This window comes from Abramis brama (assembly GCF_963993115.1).
Source record: "Abramis brama genome assembly, chromosome: 4".
NCBI classification, from domain to species: Eukaryota; Metazoa; Chordata; class Actinopteri; order Cypriniformes; family Leuciscidae; genus Abramis; species Abramis brama.
Window position 1 is genome coordinate 46,207,738 of NC_139966.1, and position 23,232 is coordinate 46,230,969.

At 37.5% G+C, this 23,232-nt stretch overlaps 1 protein-coding gene across 5 annotated transcripts in view; it reads right to left on the minus strand.

The window, feature by feature from the left end:
* Window positions 1-23,232, minus strand: part of LOC311081318 (uncharacterized protein) — a 67,781-nt gene that overhangs the window by 14,154 nt on the left and 30,395 nt on the right. For 3 of the 5 annotated variants that reach the window (XM_084111827.1, XM_084111826.1, XM_084111829.1), the window contains exons 4-5: window positions 4,754-4,793; window positions 574-631 (exon numbers count right to left, since the gene is read on the minus strand). In XM_084111827.1, the coding sequence (XP_083967953.1) occupies window positions 574-631; window positions 4,754-4,793 (98 nt within the window). The remainder of the gene's footprint in view (window positions 1-573; window positions 632-4,753; window positions 4,794-23,232) is intronic. The other 2 variants (XM_084111828.1, XM_084111830.1) reach the window with 1 other exon arrangement.

Below are 23,232 nucleotides of genomic sequence, written 5' to 3' on the forward strand. Positions count from 1 at the left end.
CAGTGTCCTAAATTTTCTCCGTGATGGCATGAACGTGGTACACAAATCCGTTCAGTGTCACTCCGCAGGGAAAACATATTGATCTGTGGAAACCACTAGCTAAATTATCAACAAACTGACAGGCAACGGAGATCGAGAGCAATTGTTGGAGGGAATGTTTCCAATGTTTTAACATTTCAGAGAGGGATTCGGCCAACTGAAATAAACACACAATCAATTCAGCTCACGAGCTCCCCCCTTCATTTCATTACCAGTCTCATGATGCTATTTTCATGTATCATCTACAATCGTAACATAATGTTTGGCGTATGAAAATGCCAAGGTGCTTTCCAATGGGAATTTTCACTGAATGGGTTTGAAATTAAAAGCTCTTGTAAAAACTATTGTGTGCTCTGGTATGATGAGTTATTTGGTTGCCATGGTGAGAGAAAGCTCGTTATTTTTAATGGCTCTATGCTGAGCAGCGCTGCAGAGCCTTAAGCAATGGCACTGACAAACTGCCAACCTCAGCAAACGCTCTGTGTGGGACATGTTTAAAGGGTGAAAGCGCCATACACACACACACACACATACCTGGAAATGCTGGCACACAGAGATCACCTCCAGCTGTCTGTCCTCTTGAGGAGGTGGCCTGTAATAAAACATTAACCACCTTCAGTCCACAGAGCAGATCACTTGAAATTCTGTATTTAACTAAAATTGATTGTATAAGATCTTGTCATTTAGGCAGGAGGACAGAAGGAACAGCTGGGATGGAGACTTGTAACAGAATCAGGGAATAATAAATGTCTCTCATCTCAACTCTATTACCATCAGTCCTCAGCAGGAGACACGTCCATCCATCACTGCCAATGAAAGACGGCTAGAAAGGCTTGCAGTCTTCACTTCTCCATTTTTTTACTCTCTTCCTTATCTTACTGTGATTTTGCAAAGTACGATGTGTTCCTGGATCAGCATCCCAACTAACAAAAATATGTTCTAAGAACGTTTAGCTAAAGTTAAGTTATGAAAATGTTATTTCTGAATGTTCTTTTTCTTTTCTTCTTGGTTGTGTGAATGTTAGCGAAAACATAAAGGGAATGTATCGAAGACCATGGGAACTTTATTTTTTAATCTTCTCTGAGCCATCTGGAAAAAGTAGTACGTAGTAACGTTTAAAAAACCACAACACAAAAACGTTCCATGAATGATGTGTACATAAACGTGTTTGTGCTAATGTTTTGATAACATTATTAAAGAACAGATAACTTTGAACAAACATTCTATTAACATTACTGGATGAATGTTTGTTCATAACTTTGAGAGAACCTTGCCAGAATGTTGGCCAAAGTTCTGAGAACGTTCCCAGTTAGCTGGGATTGTTGATACTGGCACAACATTCTTTTGAACCAATCAGATTATAGCTACATAAAAGCTGACAAAGTGCCATAAATGCAAAGTAAAAGCAGTCAATTTGATTTTGCACTATATTATAAGTTTTCTGGAGTCATACGATAGCTTTGTGGGAGGAACAGATCAGGCAGGGTTAGGCAATTTGTTCCAGAAATATTTTTTGTTATGCTGGTTGAAAGTCTCTTCACATCCCGATAGCAATCACTAATTAAGTGGTCTAAATGTATTTATATGTATATATATATACAGTGAGGAAAATAAGTATTTGAACACCCTGCTATTTTGCAAGTTCTCCCACTTGGAAATCATGGAGGGGTCTGAAATTGTCATCGTAGGTGCATGTCCACTGTGAGAGACATAATCTAAAAAAAAGAAAATCCAGAAATCACAATATATGATTTTTTTAACTATTTATTTGTATGATACAGCTGCAAATAAGTATTTGAACACTTATCTATCAGCTAGAATTCTGATCCTCAAAGACCTGTTAGTCTGCCTTTAAAATGTCCACCTCCACTCCATTTATCATCCTAAATTAGATGCACCTGTTTGAGGTCGTTAGCTGCATAAAGACACCTGTCCACCCCATACAATCAGTAAGAATCCAACTACTAACATGGCCAAGACCAAAGAGCTGTCCAAAGACACTAGAGACAAAATTGTACACCTCCACAAGGCTGGAAAGGGCTACGGGGAAATTGCCAAGCAGCTTGGTGAAAAAAGGTCCACTGTTGGAGCAATCATTAGAAAATGAAAGAAGCTAAACATGACTGTCAATCTCCCTCGGACTGGGGCTCCATGCAAGATCTCACCTCGTGGGGTCTCAATGATCCTAAGAAAGGTGAGAAATCAGCCCAGAACTACACAGGAGGAGCTGGACAATGACCTGAAAAGAGCTGGGACCACCGTTTCCAAGGTTACTGTTGGTAATACACTAAGACGTCATGGTTTGAAATCATGCATGGCACGGAAGGTTCCCCTGCTTAAACCAGCACATGTCAAGGCCCCTCTTAAGTTTGCCAATGGCCATTCATGGGAGAAAGTCATGTGGTCAGATGAGACCAAAATAGAACTTTTTGGTCATAATTCCACTAAACGTGTTTGGAGGAAGAAGAATGATGAGTACCACCCCAAGAACACCATCCCTACTGTGAAGCATGGGGGTGGTAGCATCATGCTTTGGGGGTGTTTTTCTGCACATGGGACAGGGCGACTGCACTGTATTAAGGAGAGGATGACCGGGGCCATGTATTGCGAGATTTTGGGGAACAACCTCCTTCCCTCAGTTAGAGCATTGAAGATGGGTCGAGGATGGGTCTTCCAACATGACAATGACCCGAAGCACACAGCCAGGATAACCAAGGAGTGGCTCTGCAAGAAGCATATCAAGGTTCTGGCGTGGCCTAGCCAGTCTCCAGACCTAAACCCAATAGAGAATCTTTGGAGGGAGCTCAAACTCCATGTTTCTCAGCGACAGCCCAGAAACCTGACTGATCTAGAGAAGATCTGTGTGGAGGAGTGGGCCAGAATCCCTCCTGCAGTGTGTGCAAACCTGGTGAAAAACTACAGGAAACATTTGACCTCTGTAATTGCAAACAAAGGCTACTGTACCAAATATTAACATTGATTTTCTCAGGTGTTCAAATACTTATTTGCAGCTGTATCGTACAAATAAATAGTTAAAAAATCATACATTGTGATTTCTGGATTTTTTTTTTAGATTATGTCTCTCACAGTGGACATGCACCTACGATGACAATTTCAGACCCCTCCATGATTTCTAAGTGGGAGAACTTGCAAAATAGCAGGGTGTCCAAATACTTATTTTCCTCACTGTATATATATATCATCTGTGGAAGGCATAGTACCATAAAATGTTTGTCCAATCATTGCATTCAGTCTAAATGCAATGGTATGATGTCCTACCTGCCTGTCAGCGTATGTAGGCTATTTTCATACCAACGCACACCCGCTCGCAATAAGTGCACATGACCGCACATTTCACATCATCAGTGCGTTTCATGCTATGCAGAGTTAGATAGTCAGTCACCGAGCACCGCAATCAAAACAGCAGCCGTCTTTTACAGTTCCTCCTGAATCAAAACAACGAGCTTATGCTGCGTTCACGCCATTACTGTAATTTGGAAGAGATGGAAACCCGTGACGTTATATTCGTGGTGGTTCGTGACTCGAATTTATGCATTTCAATGGCAACACTTTGCAAACTCTGCTGTGTGCGTTCATGTGTTTTAGAGGAGGCGTGGCTTTGGAGATGCTCTGAAGGGAGGATGGGATATCATGCTTTCAAAAACTAGTTTGCTATTGCTAGCCACTCCGAAAATTGCCTACCCTACCTTTAAGTCTTTATGCCTAGCAATGATGTAGGGAAAATAAAGCTGATTCACGCTCAGGCCTGTCAGCACTATGCTGCACTACACACCAGCCTTATACTGAAGCATAAAATCATGCTCATAACGCAGGCCTAATTCTGTGCACATATGCTGTTTCAATGAAACCAGGAACACAGGACAAACACGCCGCCTTATTGCTCATGCTCCACTTCACTGGAAAAGTGGGCAGAAAACGTACTAAACAAACTAGTCTTAGTTTGCTTTTAAATATTACAGTTCCATCTTAAATCTTAACTTTGAAAGAAGGGAGGAAAAACTGAATATGGTTACTTCATTAAGCTAGAATTCACATGAATTTTCTCAGAAAAATAGCATTCTGGATAGTTTTAACATGTTGTTACTTACTGGTTCAAATCAAAAGAGCCCACCCAATTTAGCATTTAAATCCTTCAATGTAACCCTTATGAAAAGAAAATATATTTCCCTATATTTAAGTGAACAGGATATTTTCCAGTTTCAACAGGACAAAAAAAATGTAAGTCTGATCACTTAGAAAAATAACAGCACACCTTTTGCCAATAGCTGCACGATTTAAGGAGTCATTGATGTCCATAAAGCAAATGCTAAAGGTGCAGTCACATTTCTTTCCATTTCAACAGAAATCCAGCTGACAGAGTTTTGCGTTATAGGCAGAATTATGCGCCCACGCAGTTTCCACAAAAGTTGGTTACGCAAAGTCACAGTGTTGACAAACAGAAAGCTGGATGGTTTGACAGTGACTTCTGTATGAGCTGTGGTTCATACATCACTACAATATTGACAATGGACAAGTCTGACAGCAAAATTTCACCGAAAATTCACCAATGTGACCACACCTTAGCCCAACAGTGATAGTGATGTTTGTCTTAGCAAGCATGACTAATAACATTTAAAAAGGGGGTTGAAACAAAGCAAACATAATTCATCATTGAAAAAATGCAAAGCAGACAGTTACTCGACAAATATCTTACCAGTTATTAAAATGCACTGGTTGAGTTGACTCGCTGACAGCTGCAAGATAAGAGCACAATGTTGCACTGGTTATCTCTCAAGTGTTCATATCACATTCTCGGCCACAGAGATTCAAGATTTTGGGACAAAAGAAGACAGAGAGAGCAAGTAAATGCATATCTGGGCCACACATGAAGAAAGGTTACACTACAGATGTACCGGCTGATAAGCTCTGTCCTTTCTGTGACTGGGCCCTCTTACCGCTAAAGAGACACTCATCTAGCGCTATTGTTGAGCCGCCATCAGCTTTACGCTAAAGTTTTGCTCTGTGCGGCTGCGGTCAACGTACATCCATCGTCCTTTTGTTGTGGCCTTTCTGAGCAGCTAAAGATTACTGTTACCAATATCCTTCGGGATCATCCTAAATATTTTTGTCTCTCCAGGTCAACGTCGTCCTTATGAAAATAACTCTTTCAAAAGAAATCGGGCTTTGTGTTAACTAGCGCCATGAACGCCGCACATGACGATTAAAGAGCTAAAGGTGAAGTCTCCGTTTGATGTGGGGAGACAGAGACAATGATACTCATTATCACTGGCGCTGCAAATGTCTCCACCTCTGGATTGGATCAGGTGCTAACAGGTTGACATGAGGGTAATATCTAGCTCGTCTGGGGTAATTGAAGAGCAGCCATATAGACCAGATTTATAGGCTACATTTTATGGCCAGATGATAACTTTCTCTCGTCTGCTGCGCTGTGGAACTGTTAGGCTTGGCTTTTTGCCTTAAATTAAAGGAGGTTTGGAAGAACGGGAATAAAAATACAACTCTAAAGCACTGACATCCAATCCTGATCTGTGAGGTCTTATGAGGTCAATGCCAAAAATTGTGTCCCATGATAAGAACTCATATGCCAGAACTTTCATTTTAATGCTTTTTACTGAGAACTGACAATGATAAACATTAGAAAAGCTTTGCAATCCTTTTTGGTAGAGAGACAGAGAGACAGAGAGAGAGAGAGAGAGAGAGAGAGAGAGAGAGAGACCCAACATTTTATTCCACTTGGGAATATACACTCTAAAACAATCTTGGGTTGTTTCAACCCATGACAAACCCAACCATTGGGTTTAAAAATGTAAACCAACAGTTGGGTTTGCCCATATTTGACCCAAACATGGGTTGAAACAAACCAGCATTTTTTAGAGTGTATAGACCTTATGCACCAGAGAAACAAGCGCGCAGCCATCTTTAGAATATTGTCTTTGAACTTCCGGTTTAGAGGTCGCTCTGTATCGTTGTCGAAGAGTAATTAGCTGGTGAAATAGATTTACTTATTGTGGAGTTAACGGAAGTTATCACGAGCATTGTAATGTTTAAAAAAGATGTCTGAAAACTTCCCCATGTTACAATACCCCCAATCTTCTGTTTTTCACTAATGGAACAATTGTAGACAAAGCGATCTAAGGAAATGTACAATGACAAATATTTTTCTTTAAAAAATAAAATCACTTCAGTCCTGTAATAAAAAGCAGTCTAATTTTAGTGTCTGCAGCGGTCGAACAGTGAAACGAAGCGTTCCATTTCACTTGAATGATTATCTCCATCTCTGTATCTCTTGGTTTGCAGCCATGGCAACCGTCCGAACAGACAAAAAAATTAATTACCATCTACAAGTACATTTAACTAAAGATGTCATTGAATCTCGACTTAGGCCCTCGCACAGCACGGCTCTTAGCAGAGATTGTTATCTACTGGGATGTGGATGGACCTCAAAATGCTTATTGAGCTGTTTTACTGGGGGAAATCCTTCAAACTAATGTAAACGCTGACAGACATGGACAGAGCGTTGTGGTCCTTCCACATTACTGACTATTGACATGCAGTACTGCAGTACTTTAAGCACAAATGAAATAACATCTGAAGAGATGGGGAGATGAGTGTCTACTTTAGCCAACATTTATGTTCTGGTTTTACATTCTCTATAGTTTATACACTATCAAAAATTTAACAAAATGTACCATGGTAGTATTATTCATTATCATTAGTGTGATTTCACTTCATAGCAATATACTAATTTGCATAACTGGCCAATATTAAGGATTTTTTTTTTTTATATATATATTTTGGTATCGTTCGACATTGGATATTTACATTTGTGCATGCTCATTTCCCACATTTTTTATTATTTAATGATTAATTAGAGGAATAGTTCACCCAAAAATGAAAATTCTGTCATAATTTTTTGAAATTATGTCAAAAGTTGTTCCAAACCTGTATGAATTTCTTTCTTCTGCTGAGCACAAAAGAAGATATTTTGAAGAATATGGGTAACCAAACAGTTGGCGAGCCCCGTTGACTTCTATAGTATGGAAAAATAATACTTTGGAAGTCAATGGGGTCCATAAACTGTTTGGTTATGTTGTGATGTGTAAATACATTTTTGTGTTTAGACAAAATACTATTGTTGGCTTATTGGTATCTGCAAGAATTTTAATATTGGTGCATCCCTAATCTTTTTTTTTTTTTTTTTTTTGTAAATTTACAGTCAGCTGATCATTATTGCAAAATAAAAATCTTCAGGGTCATACAAAACGATATGTTTTTTTTTGTGATATTGACTGACTGTTCATTATCTCTTACATGTATAGTGCTGTGAAATGTACTAATATTACAGAAAGGCTAAAAGTGACATACACAAGTGTTGTTTGTGTGACTGTGACTAAATACACTCTCACCTTCTGGGCTTTTGTCTTTTTGTCATGTTATCTAATGCGTCCATCTTTGACATGCAGCACAGCCCAACACACAAACAACAGTGTGACCATTATCTGCATTAAGCCAGTACAGCAGGCATTAGTTCAATACAAAGCCTTACACCCTATATCTGGCCTGGATCAATGCATTGACTCTTTATGCACTCAGAAAAGCAGAGAGGCTGAGAGCGGATCAAACGGCCCACATTCCCACGCCGTCACTTGGGGCGTCCTGCAGGAGAGCACGGGGTCCTGTCGCACGTGCATCTGCTCACACGCCCAGCCGACACAATCAGCCTGTGATCTCATGACCACGAGACGTGTTTGAAGCAGTGCCGCCGGAGCTCACAAAACGATGAGATCTCTGTGAGAAAAGGTTGGAATGGGTCCCTGAGGAGAACAGCTGAGGAAGGGGAATGCTTTGTACAAGATACTGAGATACAGTGATACACTTCAACAAGTGTATGACAGGGTTTTATCCACATAAGGGATATGTTTGTTTGATTTTAAATACACAGAAGCCATCATTTTGAGTATTTATGGGTGTTGCTGACATTTCTATAGACTGTCAAACTCTAAAAAGGACCAAAAAAGCACTGTAAAGCATTGGATACATCTTTTCTATGATTAGCATGATTTAATTTTAGAATTGAAATTTATTTTTACATTTTTGGGGGCATAAAGTAAAAAATGTTAGGGTGATGTCATAATGAAGAAAAAAAGCCTTGTTAAAACAATGAAAATTACCATATTAAGCTGTCTAGTACACTGTAAAAATGATATTTCAAAGTTCTCAAAAACTAAAAAAGTTCTAAAAAAGTATATTTTACAAGCAAATACTATTTTTTTGTAATTATTTGTGAAATTACTAGCAATATCTGAATGAAAATTGTTTCAAAGTAAATCCTACACCAATATATTTCAGTGTATTAAATAAAAATGACAACAATAATAATATTTTAAAAGCAAAACTAGTATTTTAACAAAACAGCTTCACAAATATTTTTAATGACTTTATGACAAGACAAGGTTACAGGTTGTAAAATGTGAAGCAGCTCCAACCCGATCTCACGGCAATTCATACAAATTTTATGAGGTGGCTAATTCGTATGAATTCATACGAGTTGCCAAATTCGTATGAATTTGTACGAATGACCTACCTCTGACCCCGCCCCAAAACCTACCCATCACGTGGGTTAGACAAATCGTACGAATTAGCCACAATTTAATCACTCGTACGAAATTGTAGAAATTGGTTGTGAGATAGCATTGGCTCCTCTAAAGTCTACTGCTGACAAAAAAAAAAAAAATTGAGATTTAAAACAAATAAAATAATTCAAACTGACCTTCTCTGCGATGGCAACTTTACTTCCATGAAAATCTTTTGTGCACCATAGAAGAAAGAAAGTCTTACGGGTTTGGAACGACATGAGGGTGAGTTAATGATAACAATGTTCATTTTTGGGTGAAATATTAGGTTGAAGGGCAAATACAAAATACAAAAAATGTACACGAAATTATGTATGAATGAATAAATTAATGTAATGTAATGTGAGAGAATAAAACCATATCAAGCTGTAGCGCATCACACAATTTCCTGCAAACAAACAGAGCATTGAAAACTAAGTGCTTCAATGCAACATTCTCATAAAAGCTCTCCACAAGCTAATGAGTTTGTCCCTCTTGTTTATTATCTGTGGCTGGACTGAAGTTTGAATGCATTACACTAAAGAGGCAAAACCCACAATTAAAGCCATGGCTTTCCAATCCGTTTACGAACCACAAGACACCAGGTGAAGAACAGCATATGCATCAAAGAAAGACTAGATCCAAAATAGAATTAGATCACAGTTCATCCAGCAATTGAGTCCGGAGTCCCATGTTTAATTCAGCTCAGAAAGATTAGATGTTGACTGCAGTAGATTAAACGCATGTGGGTAAATGATTTTTGATGACTGCCATTAAGAAGTACATAGGGGGTGATTAAAAAACGCTTACATGAGTTACGTAAGGTTAACTTTTATGGGGGAGAAAAAAAAACTTTTTTCAACTAAAATTGAAACAATGTGAAACCCCCAGGCCTGTCATGGTGGGCTTGTGTATTAACATCACAGCGACTCAAACTCAGCTCAAGTGCCTTAAAACTGCTAAAACAATGAGCCGGATTGTGCCTGCCACTAGCAGATTTTGTGAAATGTGCCTAAATTAACATGTGATAGTGATTTAATGCTCAACACTTTCCCTTGTAGTGTGTGTGAATGGAGTGGTGGACTTACACAAAAGCAGATTCATGGATCAGTCATTAGCACACCATTATGGTTGCTTTTATGGGGGCTGTCAGCCAAACCCCATTATGAGCTGAAGTGAAAGGAGGAATGAATGTAAGAGGATGAACTCTTTTTCTGTTAGTCCAGAAATATCTGCATGTTAACAGCATAATCTGAAATTATTTATGTCATATTGTCACAAAAATACAGTGGGGTCCAAAAGTCTGAAAGTTCACTGAAAAAAATAAAAATAAGATTGTAAAACAAAAAGTTATGAGGTGATATATATCTATATATATAAATATATATTAAATATGTATTTCCTCATTAAAAAGTTTTCCTCTAAGGCAATGATTTAATGCTTTTGAATTACATTGTAGTGCAGCTGGACTGAAGTTCGGACTGAATACTCAACTCATTGTCTTAAATTTTAGAAGAATTTAAAGTGGGTTTGGGGAGTTGTTCATGGGCAACAATAGTTTAAGAAATTGCTGTTTTATTGCATATTGCATTTGTGTGGTTACCCTCATTTAAATCTGTAGAGGCAAAAGTGTAGTGCTGGGTTGTCAAGCATTCATGGACTGTGTTGAAATCCTGAATTGAAGTCAATAGATTCTAGCTGTATAGCAAAGAGTCTGGCATCATAACATAATTTAATTTGTGATCTATCTTACGGATGTCTTTTTATGTTTTGTAGTACAAATACATTTAATTCACATGATCTCTATGTGAATGAGTTCACAAACAGAGTTGATTCAAAGCACTAAGTATCAATGTAACTAGCGATGAAAAAAATTAAGTGCTTGAATCAAAAACTGTAAAAAGCGTAACACTCGCCTTATTGTCTTTAATTGTGCAAAATGGGTTTTTGGATGGAGTTCATGAGCAACTGCAGTCTTAGAATTTGCTGTATTATTGTATGTTGCGTTTGTGTGGTTACCCTCATGTACCTTTGTAGTGCCAAAAGTGTAGTGCTGGGTTAACCAGTTTACCTGTACTGATTGAGTGTTTGTTCTCAATTTGATGATGTTAATATAAGATTCTCACTAAAAGAATCTGACGTCACAATAAACTTAAAATCATATTTATTCACAATTAGTTTTTATGGGATGTTTTACATAAACAACTGTGTAAAAACTACATAATCTCATTGTGAATTGTTATAGTATTCATTTTATACCTTTACTTTTGTAGTGCATTGTTGATTATAAAGCGAAGTCGTTGAATTGTGTAGGCATTGTTACAATGGTGGTGTTAAACTAACATTTACAGCTCTACGTTTTAGCATAGTGTGAGGAATGATGGGAGAAAGCTTTTTGGAGCTTGAAAAAGTGAGAACTAAAGAAGTGAATATACTTCGGGAATATATTGTATTGTAGTTACCATGCAGCATGCCTTTCAGCAGGCTCAGAAAAGACTAAGTTCGGACTGAATACTCACCTTATTGTCTTAAATTTTGTAAAGTTGGTTTGGGGAGTTGTTCACAGCCAACAGTAGCCTAGTCTTATAATTTGCTGTTATTGCATATTGCTTTTGTGTGGTTACCCTCATTTAAACCTGTAGTACCAAAAGTGTAGTGATGGGTTGCCAGCTGTAACTACAATGCTTTTAGCTTGAATACATTCCATACTGGTGATGTCCACAAAAGTGATCAAATCAATGCCAAATAAATCTGACATAATGCATTTACTATCATGAGCACTCATGATTGGTTTTGTATGGAATGAACTGTTATAGGGCAGAAGGACTTATACTCTGCAGGACAGTGGCTCTCCAGGACCGACGTTGCCTAGGGGAGACCGGGGACAGTTGCAACACTTTTTGCATTTCTCTCTACTCAGAGACTATTTGGACTAGACCAACTAAATTTGTATATATTAAACTTGCATCTGTCTGCTAATTACCCATACCATTTAAAAAGTATTATATATGACATATTGTTCACAGTATTTATTTGAATGGAAGAAGTCAGATGTTGCAACACAATCCAGGGACGGTTGCAACACGTTAATAATACTTTAAATTTTATTAATTAACTTAAGCTTTTTGTCTCAATGAGCATAGAATTCTGAAAATATTAACTGTTTTAGGCCTACTATAATATTATAGTATTATTTATTTCAATAATATTATTGTAGCCTATAATTTATTTATTTAGTCATATTTATCAAATAACAGTTATTGAGTTTTGTTTGTTTATGTGTAGAACATAGATTTAGTGTGCAGGTGTTACAGATGCTATTCAGTCCCTCCATATTTCAGTGTCAGACAGGAAGAATTGAGCAATTTGCAATGTAACAAACTTTTATTAAACATGCAATTTATAACTTGTTGCAACCGTCCCCAACCCTATCAGCCATGACAGAACATCATACGCCTGCTAGACACACTGACTTTGACACATGCTAACCATGTCACTTTGAAGTCAACAAAACAATAATTCAAACTAAGTAAGTTTTGATTAATTCATACAAAATGTCAGGACAGTATGACAAAAAATATATCTCATGAAAAAATTTACTTTCATACCTCCAAAACAAGTTTTGTTCAATAAATGCAGCAGCAGATGTTGAATATGTCTACTGTCTTCTTAGTGGGGGGAGGGTCTAACTGTGCATGTACAGTATGAGTGTCATCACTCTAGCTTGTTTCTGATTGGAGAAAAATGACATGTTGCAACCATCCCCATGTTGCAACTGTCCCCAGTCTCCCCTACTCCTGTTCTGGGGTAACAAAACTAGTAAAGTCACATCTCCATAATACATTATAATATATATTTTGGGGTTTATTGCAAATAGCATCTTTTTAAAACACATCGGTAAACCTTGTTCTCCCTGCAAGGTGATAATTCAAATATAAGTACTAAAAACAAAAACTAATTATATGAGAAACAGCTTTTCAAAATTCTGAATCAACTGAATTAAATTGCTTCCCTCTTTTGAAAGTGCTTAAGTATTTGTTTTTAGTACTTATATTTGAATTATCACCTTGCACCTACACACACTGGTGACAAGTATCATTAAATATGAAGTGTATGCATCGTGTTTTGTGTAGGCTATCTAATGAGAGGACTTGGCCAATCAGGCTAATTATAGACAATTGACTACTCTAGATTATTTTCACTATACAAACCTGTTCCCCATTAAAACTCATCAGTTAAAGCCATGTTAGACTGGTTCATTTTCAAGAGATCAATGCTCTCTAGCAGCGGACCATCGAAATATTGAAAAAGCATGATGTAACAGCCTTGTTTGCTATTACACATGACTGCTCCAGTTTGATACTAGCTTGAAACATGATTCAGAAAAAAATGTAAAACTTCATGTGTTATTTCGAAAGCACCCAGTGTCCGTGAAAAACTTCTGTTTTAAGCATATCGTTGTCGTGTCAACGTACCCTAAATTTTAAAACTGACACGAGATCAGTTTTGAAAAATGTATTGGACACGCTTCATGTGTTCACTTTAAGGTCTACACCCCCTAGTTGCAAACTATAAAAATGATAAAACGTTTTAAAACAGTATGGCGTAACAAAGCATCATTTGCTGAAATCACAAGTTTGATGCACACTCTCAAACACTGGGTCGAAACAAAACAATTGTAAAGTTTTTTTTAAAGCTTCATGAAACAGTGTTTTGAAAGTGCCCATGACCTAAGATTTGGATGGTGCTGCCATTGAATCAAAAGTACATAAAAATTAAAAAATTTCTTTGTGTTAGATTTAAAAAAAACATTGCAAAATAGAAGCATTTTCACAACTGGTCTCAGACATTTTGGACCCACTGCACATCCTCCACTACATGAGCCAATAAACTTTCCTTTACCATTGCAAGTACCTATATTCTCAGAAGGTCTAGCCAAACATCCCGGATGACTTCACAATTCCACTCTTTGCAACATCACTGCCACATATCAGCGAGAGGAGGAAGCACATGCCACAACAGCAAAGCAGTCTGTCCACTGCAGAGCCAAATGATAATGGCAGCATGTTTCTTATTTCAGGCCTCTCAGAACACGCGGCTACATCTGTGATCAGAGCTCCACTCACACGATTCGCTTTGGCTCCAGGCATCCATTCTGGGTCAGACGTAAATCGAGGGTCAGTTATTTAGAGATGCAATAAAGAGGATCTGTCTTTAATTAAACATACCCATCAAAGCTTTGAGGTCGAGTACCTGGGTTTTGTTCCCAGAATGTAGTCTGGCATGTTTCTGTGTATTTATTATTTCAGTTAGCTTCCCAGACACTGCACTGACCTCCAGCCACACAGTTTTCAATGTCTCAAATAGATCCAAGTATAGACTAATTAATTATAGAGTGGTTGGTCACTTGGCATTGGGAGGCGAAAGCTGCTTCCGATCCCTGTGGCGATATCTTATTTTTATCTCTTGCAGACAAAAGGAAGAAAAGATGGTGCTATTCTTTCTGTGGATCTGTAACAGTCTGAACTGAGGCTGAGGCCTGTTTCATTTAATAGAGACACAAAATGACATCTTGCCTGCAGTGTGCAAAAATGTATATGTGGGCATGACAACTCGTACTCATCTTTCTATTAACACAATATCCTTCGTGAGATTACATTAGTTGTCTGTAAACTGAATATTCTATATACAATCTCTAAAGAATATTAACTCAAAAAAGGCGACTACATGACTAACTTTTGTTGTATTTAATGAAATTCGGTAGTGGATTTCTGGTTCTGCAGCATGCTTTGCATGGGACTGGGTTGGGAGAATAAATGTTGAAATGAAGTGTTATTTTATGTTATTTCCATGAAAATTAGAAAAGGAGGAGAGTCTTTTAATTGTCTGTATGTGAGGATTTAGAGCTTTCTGTTACATTAGTTTATGGGGGTCGCCATTGTGCTTAAGAGTTGTGCTTAGATCGAGGATGGTATGAAGCCTATGAAACGTAAGTTTGTGGTATAAGTAGTATATTAGAATATTATTGTATAATACTGCAAATTAAACTTTTTTTTAAAGAATAAATTGGTTTGATAAATTCTGTTTTGAAGTAAAACATGCAGTTGATCTATGAGTCATCAAATATGAGCTGTATGTATAATATGTGTTGTTGTTTTTTATTTAAAATTAAAATGTTTTGTGTGTGTTTGGGAAGACTTGGTAAATCAGGCCAGTGAAACAATTAACTATCACTCTCTGTTTTCCCATTATACACACTTGTTTGTCATTAAAACTGAACTTAGATTGTCCTGAGATCAGTAAAAAAACAAAACAAAAAATATATGTTAATTAGACTGTTTCATTGATGCATCAGATCAAAGCCCCCTGGTGGCAAACCAATCAAATTAAAACAAGAAACAATATATCTATTATTAATAAATAAAACAATTAATCGGTAAAATATTTAATTATTTATTGAATCAAATATGCACATTCAGATTTAAAAATATGTTCTACATGTTAGTTATTTTCACACTCGGAAAACTGTGAGCTTTTTTGATAACTAATCATATTCTTTTTAGGTTTTGATGAATATTAAATAGATTTCATGACACTCTTTGAGATGTGTGATGTTATACATCAGCATTATCTATTAATATTTCCAGTATGCTTTGCATGGGAACTAATAAGAAGAAATTGTTTTTAAATTATTTTGTGTTTTTGAGAAAGATTGGAAAAGGAGGCGACTTGTTAGGGATTAATGTTCATTTATGTGAGTATTTAAAAGTAGGCTATTATTATTATTATTTTCCTGTCAGCATTTTGCTAAAGAGTTGTGCTTAGGTTGCGGATGAAGCTTGTTATACGTGTTATGTATATTCTAACATAGAAACATTATTAACAATTGAATCAAGTTAAGCTAGTTTTTATTTTTTTTACTTTTTGTTAATTGGGTCCTGTCTGCTGAGTCTTCCCTTGAAATGCATTAAGGGGTCATTCTCAAACACAACACCTATCGGAAACTATCAGCTATTCAGAAACTTTCAGCTTTGCATGCAAACGCCAGATATGATCAATGCCAATTAAAGCAGATAAGGTGATGTGTCTGTCCTAAAGGAACCGAATGGCATTAACTGGCTCCATTACATGTCTGTACAGCATAAGCCACTCACTTTAATGCATCTATTTGCATAATGTGCTTCAAATTCCCCTGTGTGGGTGTCTGTCTTATCTGCTCTAACCTTGTAAAAGGTTGTCAGCTCTTTGAACATGCTTACACCCAACAAAGGCATTCATGCATTTGAATTAATTTAACTTTAATTTAGCTGACTAGAAAGATTGATGCAAACATGTACCTACAGATACAGCATATAAAGCATACGTATGACAGGCAGATGCCCATAATGAGCTCAAGTGGAGTATACTAAGGTTGTAACATATTCCTTATAGCATATGGATTCATATCTACAGCAAATAGATAAAAACGGACAGACAGACAAAGATGTTGATTATAATTGAAGAAAAAAAGATAAAATAGACAAGACTTTACAAAAATATATTTATATAGGAAATGCTTTATTATACAGCATAATATAAATGTTGATATTTTTGTATTTTAAAAGTTAAAGTAAATTTGGTGAAAATATTATTTCATATATAAATGAATGGTTTCAATAATGAATTTCCTCATAAATATATTAAATGCATTTATTCATAACACCTATTTATTTAGAAAAAAACGATACAACATACATCAATATTTAAATGAAAAATGTCTTTATCCATTTATGTATGTTTAATATATATATATATATATATATATATATATATATATATAGATATTATATTATATACTTATACTACTTATATCATTATATAATATATATATATATATATACAGTGAGGAAAATAAGTATTTGAACACCCTGCTATTTTGCAAGTTCTCCCACTTAGAAATCATGGAGGGGTCTGAAATTGTCATCGTAGGTGCATGTCCACTGTGAGAGACATAATCTAAAAAAAAAATCCAGAAATCACAATATATGATTTTTTAACTATTTATTTGTATGATACAGCTGCAAATAAGTATTTGAACACCTGTCTGTCAGCTAGAATTCTGACCCTCAAAGACCTGTTAGTCTGCCTTTAAAATGTCCACCTCCACTCCATTTATTATCCAAAATTAGATGCACCTGTTTGAGGTTGTTAGCTGCATAAAGACACCTGTCCACCCCATACAATCAGTAAGAATCCAACTACTAACATGGCCAAGACCAAAGAGCTGTCCAAAGACACTAGAGACAAAATTGTACACCTCCACAAGGCTGGAAAGGGCTACGGGGAAATTGCCAAGCAGCTTGGTGAAAAAAGGTCCACTGTTGGAGCAATCATTAGAAAATGGAAGAAGCTAAACATGACTGTCAGTCTCCCTTGGACTGGGGCTCTATGCAAGATCTCACCTCGTGGGGTCTCAATGATCCTAAGAAAGGTGAGAAATCAGCCCAGAACTACACGGGAGGAGCTGGTCAATGACCTGAAAAGAGCTGGGACCACCGTTTCAAAGGTTACTGTTGGTAATACACTAAGACGTCATGGTTTGAAATCATGCATGGCACGGAAGGTTCCCCTGCTTAAACCAGCACATGTCAAGGCCCGTCTTAAGTTTGCCAATGACCATTTGGATGATCCAGAGGAGTCATGGGAGAAAGTCATGTTGTCAGATGAGACCAAAATAGAACTTTTTGGTCATAATTCCACTAAACGTGTTTGGAGGAAGAAGAATGATGAGTACCATCCCAAGAACACCAACCCTACTATGAAGCATGGGGGTGGTAGCATCATGCTTTGGGGGTGTTTTTCTGCACATGGGACAGGGCGACTGCACTGTATTAAGGAGAGGATGACCAGGGCCATGTATTGCGAGATTTTGGGGAACAACCTCCTTCCCTCAGTTAGAGCATTGAAGATGTGTCGAGGCTGGGTCTTCCAACATGACAATGACCCGAAGCACACAGCCAGGATAACCAAGGAGTGGCTCTGTAAGAAGCATATCAAGGTTCTGGCGTGGCGTCAGGCCTAAACCCAATAGAGAATCTTTGGAGGGAGCTCAAACTCCGTGTTTCTCAGCAACAGCCCAGAAACCTGACTGATCTAGAGAAGATCTGTGTGGAGGAGTGGGCCAAAATCCCTCCTGCAGTGTGTGCAAACCTGGTGAAAAACTACAGGAAACGTTTGACCTCTGTAATTGCAAACAAAGGCTACTGTACCAAATATTAACATTGATTTTCTCAGGTGTTCAAATACTTATTTGCAGCTGTATCATACAAATAAATAGTTAAAAAATCATACATTGTGATTTCTGGATTTTATTTTTTAGATTATGTCTCTCACAGTGGACATGCACCTACGATGACAATTTCAGACCCCTCCATGATTTCCAAGTGGGAGAACTTGCAAAATAGCAGGGTGTTCAAATACTTATTTTCCTCACTGTATATATATATATATATATACATATATATATATATATATATATATATATTATTCAAACTTCTAAAAGTTTTTCTATATGTTCCTAATTAAACATCAATTTGGAATCTGACTTAGCTTTTTGTTTGCAACAACCTACTTAAAATTGATGGCTGAAATATGACTAATAATCACATTCCTTTTCAGCCAAGATGAATATTACATAGATTTGTGACCCGATGCTCCTGGAAGGTTGCAAAGCTTCATCAGTATCTTGTAATTAATATTCATGAGGTAAAAATTGCCATAATAACTGCAGGCGATGCATTTAAACACTAGATTTCACTCAATTCAGCATATATCCAGAGTTTTTATAAATATGTGTGCTGTACTGTTTGTGGATCTGAGTGCTTAATAAGAATGACTAGCCAAAAAAAAGAAGGGGAAATTAAGCCACAAATTAAGCCACAAATGCAAGAAGTGTTCTTGATGCGTCCTATCACAGAACAGAAAAAAAATCTACATCTTTAAAGTACAAGGAGCTGAAACCTGAAAGCAGCACCATTTCACTTTGCCTTCACTTTTTATGAGCCAGCAATTAACATCAGTGAAATACAAGTCAATTAGGGGTGAAGCATGACAATCTACAGTAGCTTAAAAGACTTCTACATATATGTTTTAAGTCTAAGCACTATGTCCATTGCAAAAGAAACCCATGTGTTTTGTATTAACAATCAAAGTATATGCAAGAAAAAGCACCATTATGTTCAATTTGTTTGCCAATTTCTACAGTTTCTGAGGCAAAACCAAACATCAGAATGGAAAACCTGAGCAGGTCAGACCTCTAAGAGGCCCTGTGCTTATAGTCATCCTGTAAGTCTCGCCCTTGACCCAGCGGAGCAAGGGATTGTGGGTAGGGCACTTTTGTTAAGGATGCCCCCCTGCGGATTTGCAAATGGCTGACAGAAGGAGATTGATTGATTGCAGTGGGAAGTTAATCTGTCCCAGGACCAGTTAAGCACAGGGCTTCCCAGCACACCGGGGCGGCTCTGAATCAAGAGGACCATCTCCAGATTGCAGGGCCACATCGGTGTAATTGGAGGCTGACCTTTCTGTGTGTCCTACTCAGTAATAATCAATACCGTCCCCTGCCTATAGGAAATATGAGATGATGAATTCATTATAAATTAACTTCCTTTTGTGGATTAGTCAGACAGAAGAGGGAAACATTTTAGAGGATGAATCTTAGGGGATTTGAAAGGACACTTCCTATTAAAGAGTAAAAATCAACCGGTGTTGTCAACATGGGGCTATTATGTTTATTAAACTGAATTATTTGCAAATGTTCTTGTTCTCTAAACTTACCTTCTCAGGCTCGGATGGATGATTAACTTCCAAGGGCCTTGTTTGGAGAAAGGGGAAAGTTTTGTGGCTTTTAGACCAGATCACCAAATGCTAAAAAAACACCTTAAAACAATTCACTTTTACTAAATAAACAATTACAATCTGCCTTATCTAGAAAAACCGACCAAAATTATTGATGACTCACATTGCACTACAGATTTTCCTACATTTAAATGTCCCTGCCGCTAATACCACCTGCAACTGACTAGCAATTAGCACATTATGGCTCATCGATGTGTGTAACTAAAGCCTATTGGCTATTGTTTCACCATTCAATAGGCCCATGTCCAACCAAAACTTCCTGTTTCAGGTGGAATTATCATGGTTTGCAGTGAACTATTTGGTTCATAGCAAAAAAAAATTACCAATGAGCAACATCAGTTGTTCAGTTGTCCTTGTGGATAGTGATCCGGCGTGCTGTGCAGTTGTGTTTTGGGCGACCTGAGTTCGAATCCCTATATGGTCCTTACTCCTATATGGTCACTTCCTGTCAAATATCAATGTTAATGGCTTCAAACAGTTCATAATTGAAAAATGACTTCTAGTTCGTTTGAGTTTAATGTGAGACCAAATATTCACTATAGGGTTCAAATCTGCTCTCAAGCCACTTTATTGGTTTTCTTAGCAATTTGGACAGGAACATTGTCTTGTTGAAAAATAACATCAGATCATTCCTCTTAAATTTTCATTTGTGGGAAGCAAGCCATTCTGCAATATTCTCCTGTACTCCAAAGCATTAAATGACTTTTCACAGTGAAGTAGCTCACTATTACCAGCAGCCAAAAAGCCTCCCCACACAATGACACCTCTTCCTCCATGCTTCACTGTGGTAGAGATGCATTTATTATTATATTTCTCAGCAGATTTTAAAAGACACCGCCCTGGAGCATCACCATGCAACTCGTGTTTCATTGTGATTCATCAGTCCACACACAACTTCCAATATTTTACCAAATCTTTCTTAATGCTAGTTAATACAGCTGCTCATTGTTTGTTCATGTTAGTTCAAAGTGCACTGTTAACAAATATGACTTTTGGTTTAAAAAATGTAGGCCTATTAAATGTTGAGAATAAAATTAAGTAAAATTAATAAATGCAGTAGAAGTTTTGTTCATTGTCATGTTAAATAATGCAGTTAACAAATGGAACCTTATTGTAAAGTGTTACTGGTTTTACTGTAATGTACATTTTAAATCATTATATTTTAATAGCCTTTCTATTTAATTCAAAGGGAAAACAAGTTGTTTTTTTCTTTCCCCAGCTTAATGTCAGGGGTCTTTAGGGTTTTGATTTTGCCGTTTTGATTTTGCTGTTTACGATCAAAAGCAAGGTGGTCATTACCTTGCTTTTGATCGTAAACAGCAAAATCATCCCTATAGGAAAAACACCAGGAAAAAAAATACTCTGCTTGTCAAGTAATTTCAGGGTCTTTAATGGAATTTGAGTGACTGCTCTGTTTTATTTACGTATGTCATTTGTTTGGCATCCTTGGACTCTATTGTGATATGAGCCAGTGATTTCATGCAGTCTCTCTGTCATTCCCTCTTCACTAAAACTATTCTCCATGGATAGGCTGAAAATCCCCCCTCATGTCATCAATCATGTTGTCTGTTCAGCTGCCAGACGTGAGGGCCATGAGCACTCAGATCTTTATCTCTATTAGAGGCTCTTCTCTCTTTGCCCAAATGTTTTCTCTCCTTCACTGAGCACCATGCGCGCAGCGGCCCTGTTTACTCTGCTTTATTCGCCCTCTTCAGACAAATCTCCCTAAACGAAGCGGAACGCAAACTCAGCGGAGGTCCTGTCACCCGATGTTGGATAAGATGGATCAGTCTCCTGTCCTATCTGCTCATCTTGGGTGGATGTTCCCTGCTGTGCTGTGGGCTTCTGAAGGCCGGGGTGTATTTTCTGGAGGGGGTCGGTTCAGATATTCCATATCAGTGCTGTCAAAACACTTTGGCAGCTGCTTCCCACACTAAAGCCGAAACCTCATCGAACTCATAAATCACATGAGCCGTGACACAGGTCTGTGGGACGCTGAAGGCCAATTTTCAGTTCAGTACAAGGAGTTTCTTTTCCTTTGACATAAATCTCAGTTCATTCTTCTGTGACAGACATCTTACAGAATATCTTTACGCTGTTTTTTTCTCTCTGTGCTATAAGTCCAACTCAGCCTCCCTCAGCCGTTTATCCGGTAGGTCCAAAAATGTTCCAGCATACTGTCGTAAATTTCAAGGGGCAAAACTAATGTTTTATTCAGAAGGAAGAGCATGCGTTGCAGGTGCTCATAAATTTCTCATGATTTATCCAGATAGTGGAAAGTGTTTATTAAAGTCAGGAAATGATCTGCTTATTCATGACCAGATAGTTTTATTTCCTTCTAGCTCTAATACTGAATGTAATCTGTGCATTTTCAAGAAGTGAAGTTTATGTTTGTGGATTATAAAGCTGAGGTTGCACTATGGAAGTAATGACTGTCAAAAATTCGTGTTCACATAATCCCACAAGTCATAATGATAACTGCATATACACAGCTGCTTACCTCATTCCTTATGACTATTATTTGGGCATACTTCCATCCCAACTCCCCATTCATCATCTTTTTTTTAAGTTTAATTTCCTCCCAGCCTTAATGGTATTAATGATTAGAATATGTTTTTAAGAGCTAAAGATTGTTTATGCATTATTAAGTTGATCTTGAAATGCATCTAAAAGCATGCTGATTACTTGCTACACACAAAAGCACTCACATTTCCTCCATTCTTGAATTAACTCGGTGCATATTAAAGTAATAGCAAAAATGATATGATTGAACTGTGTCTAGGCCTCAATGATTTGTGATGATTCAGCTGGCAGCGGTGTTTGTCCCGGTTTACTTCTGCATGAACTCAGATCAGGGCAAATAGATGATTAAATTACATGATTACTAAATGGAAAGTCTAAATACTTATAAATATCATCTAAGCTGCATCTCTTCAAACCCAACTATACGTTGCTCCCATTCTACTGCACTGAGCATTCACTGCAAACAATTTTCATCCTTGTTCCTGATCTTAAATTAGTCCCAGTCACTGATTTCCCATGTCAGGATAACCTCTTGAATTTGCATTAAGCTAATGCACGCACCTCATCTGACACTCTTGGCTCCAGAGCTCTTGCCACACAGGTCTAAGCTTTTTATGTCTGTCTGTTTGGACAAGAGGTGGATGACGGCGTCTGAAGTCTGCCAGTGTGTCCCAGTTCTTCTTTAGCTCTGCTGCCCTCACGGTTCAGCTCCTCAGGTCAACAAAATATTGTAGCCTGCAGGCTGTACGACAACGTCCCAAGAAATAAAGATTGCATATCTTGTAGATGTTAAAACCGTTTGCCGGAGCCAAGCTCAGTCAGAAATAAAAGATCCAAGTTTCTCTTCCTGTCTGATATTATCTGTGGTCTATATCCTTAAACTGATGGCTCCTCTGAAGTGGCTTTTCCAGCATTAGCTTGCTGTAAAGCCTGGCCAAACGCATTTAGTCATGGTTCATAAATGAGATTTGTCAGGTGATATGTCCGCTGAAGAGGTGTTTTGTTGAAGTAGAAAAAAGCTTCCATCAACGGAGACATCTTATGTTGAAGTAACTGCATTTTGGTTGCACAAGACAAATCTCAACAGATTACGAGTCAAAAATTGCCTATAAAGATACTTTTATAAAAGTCGATCACCTGA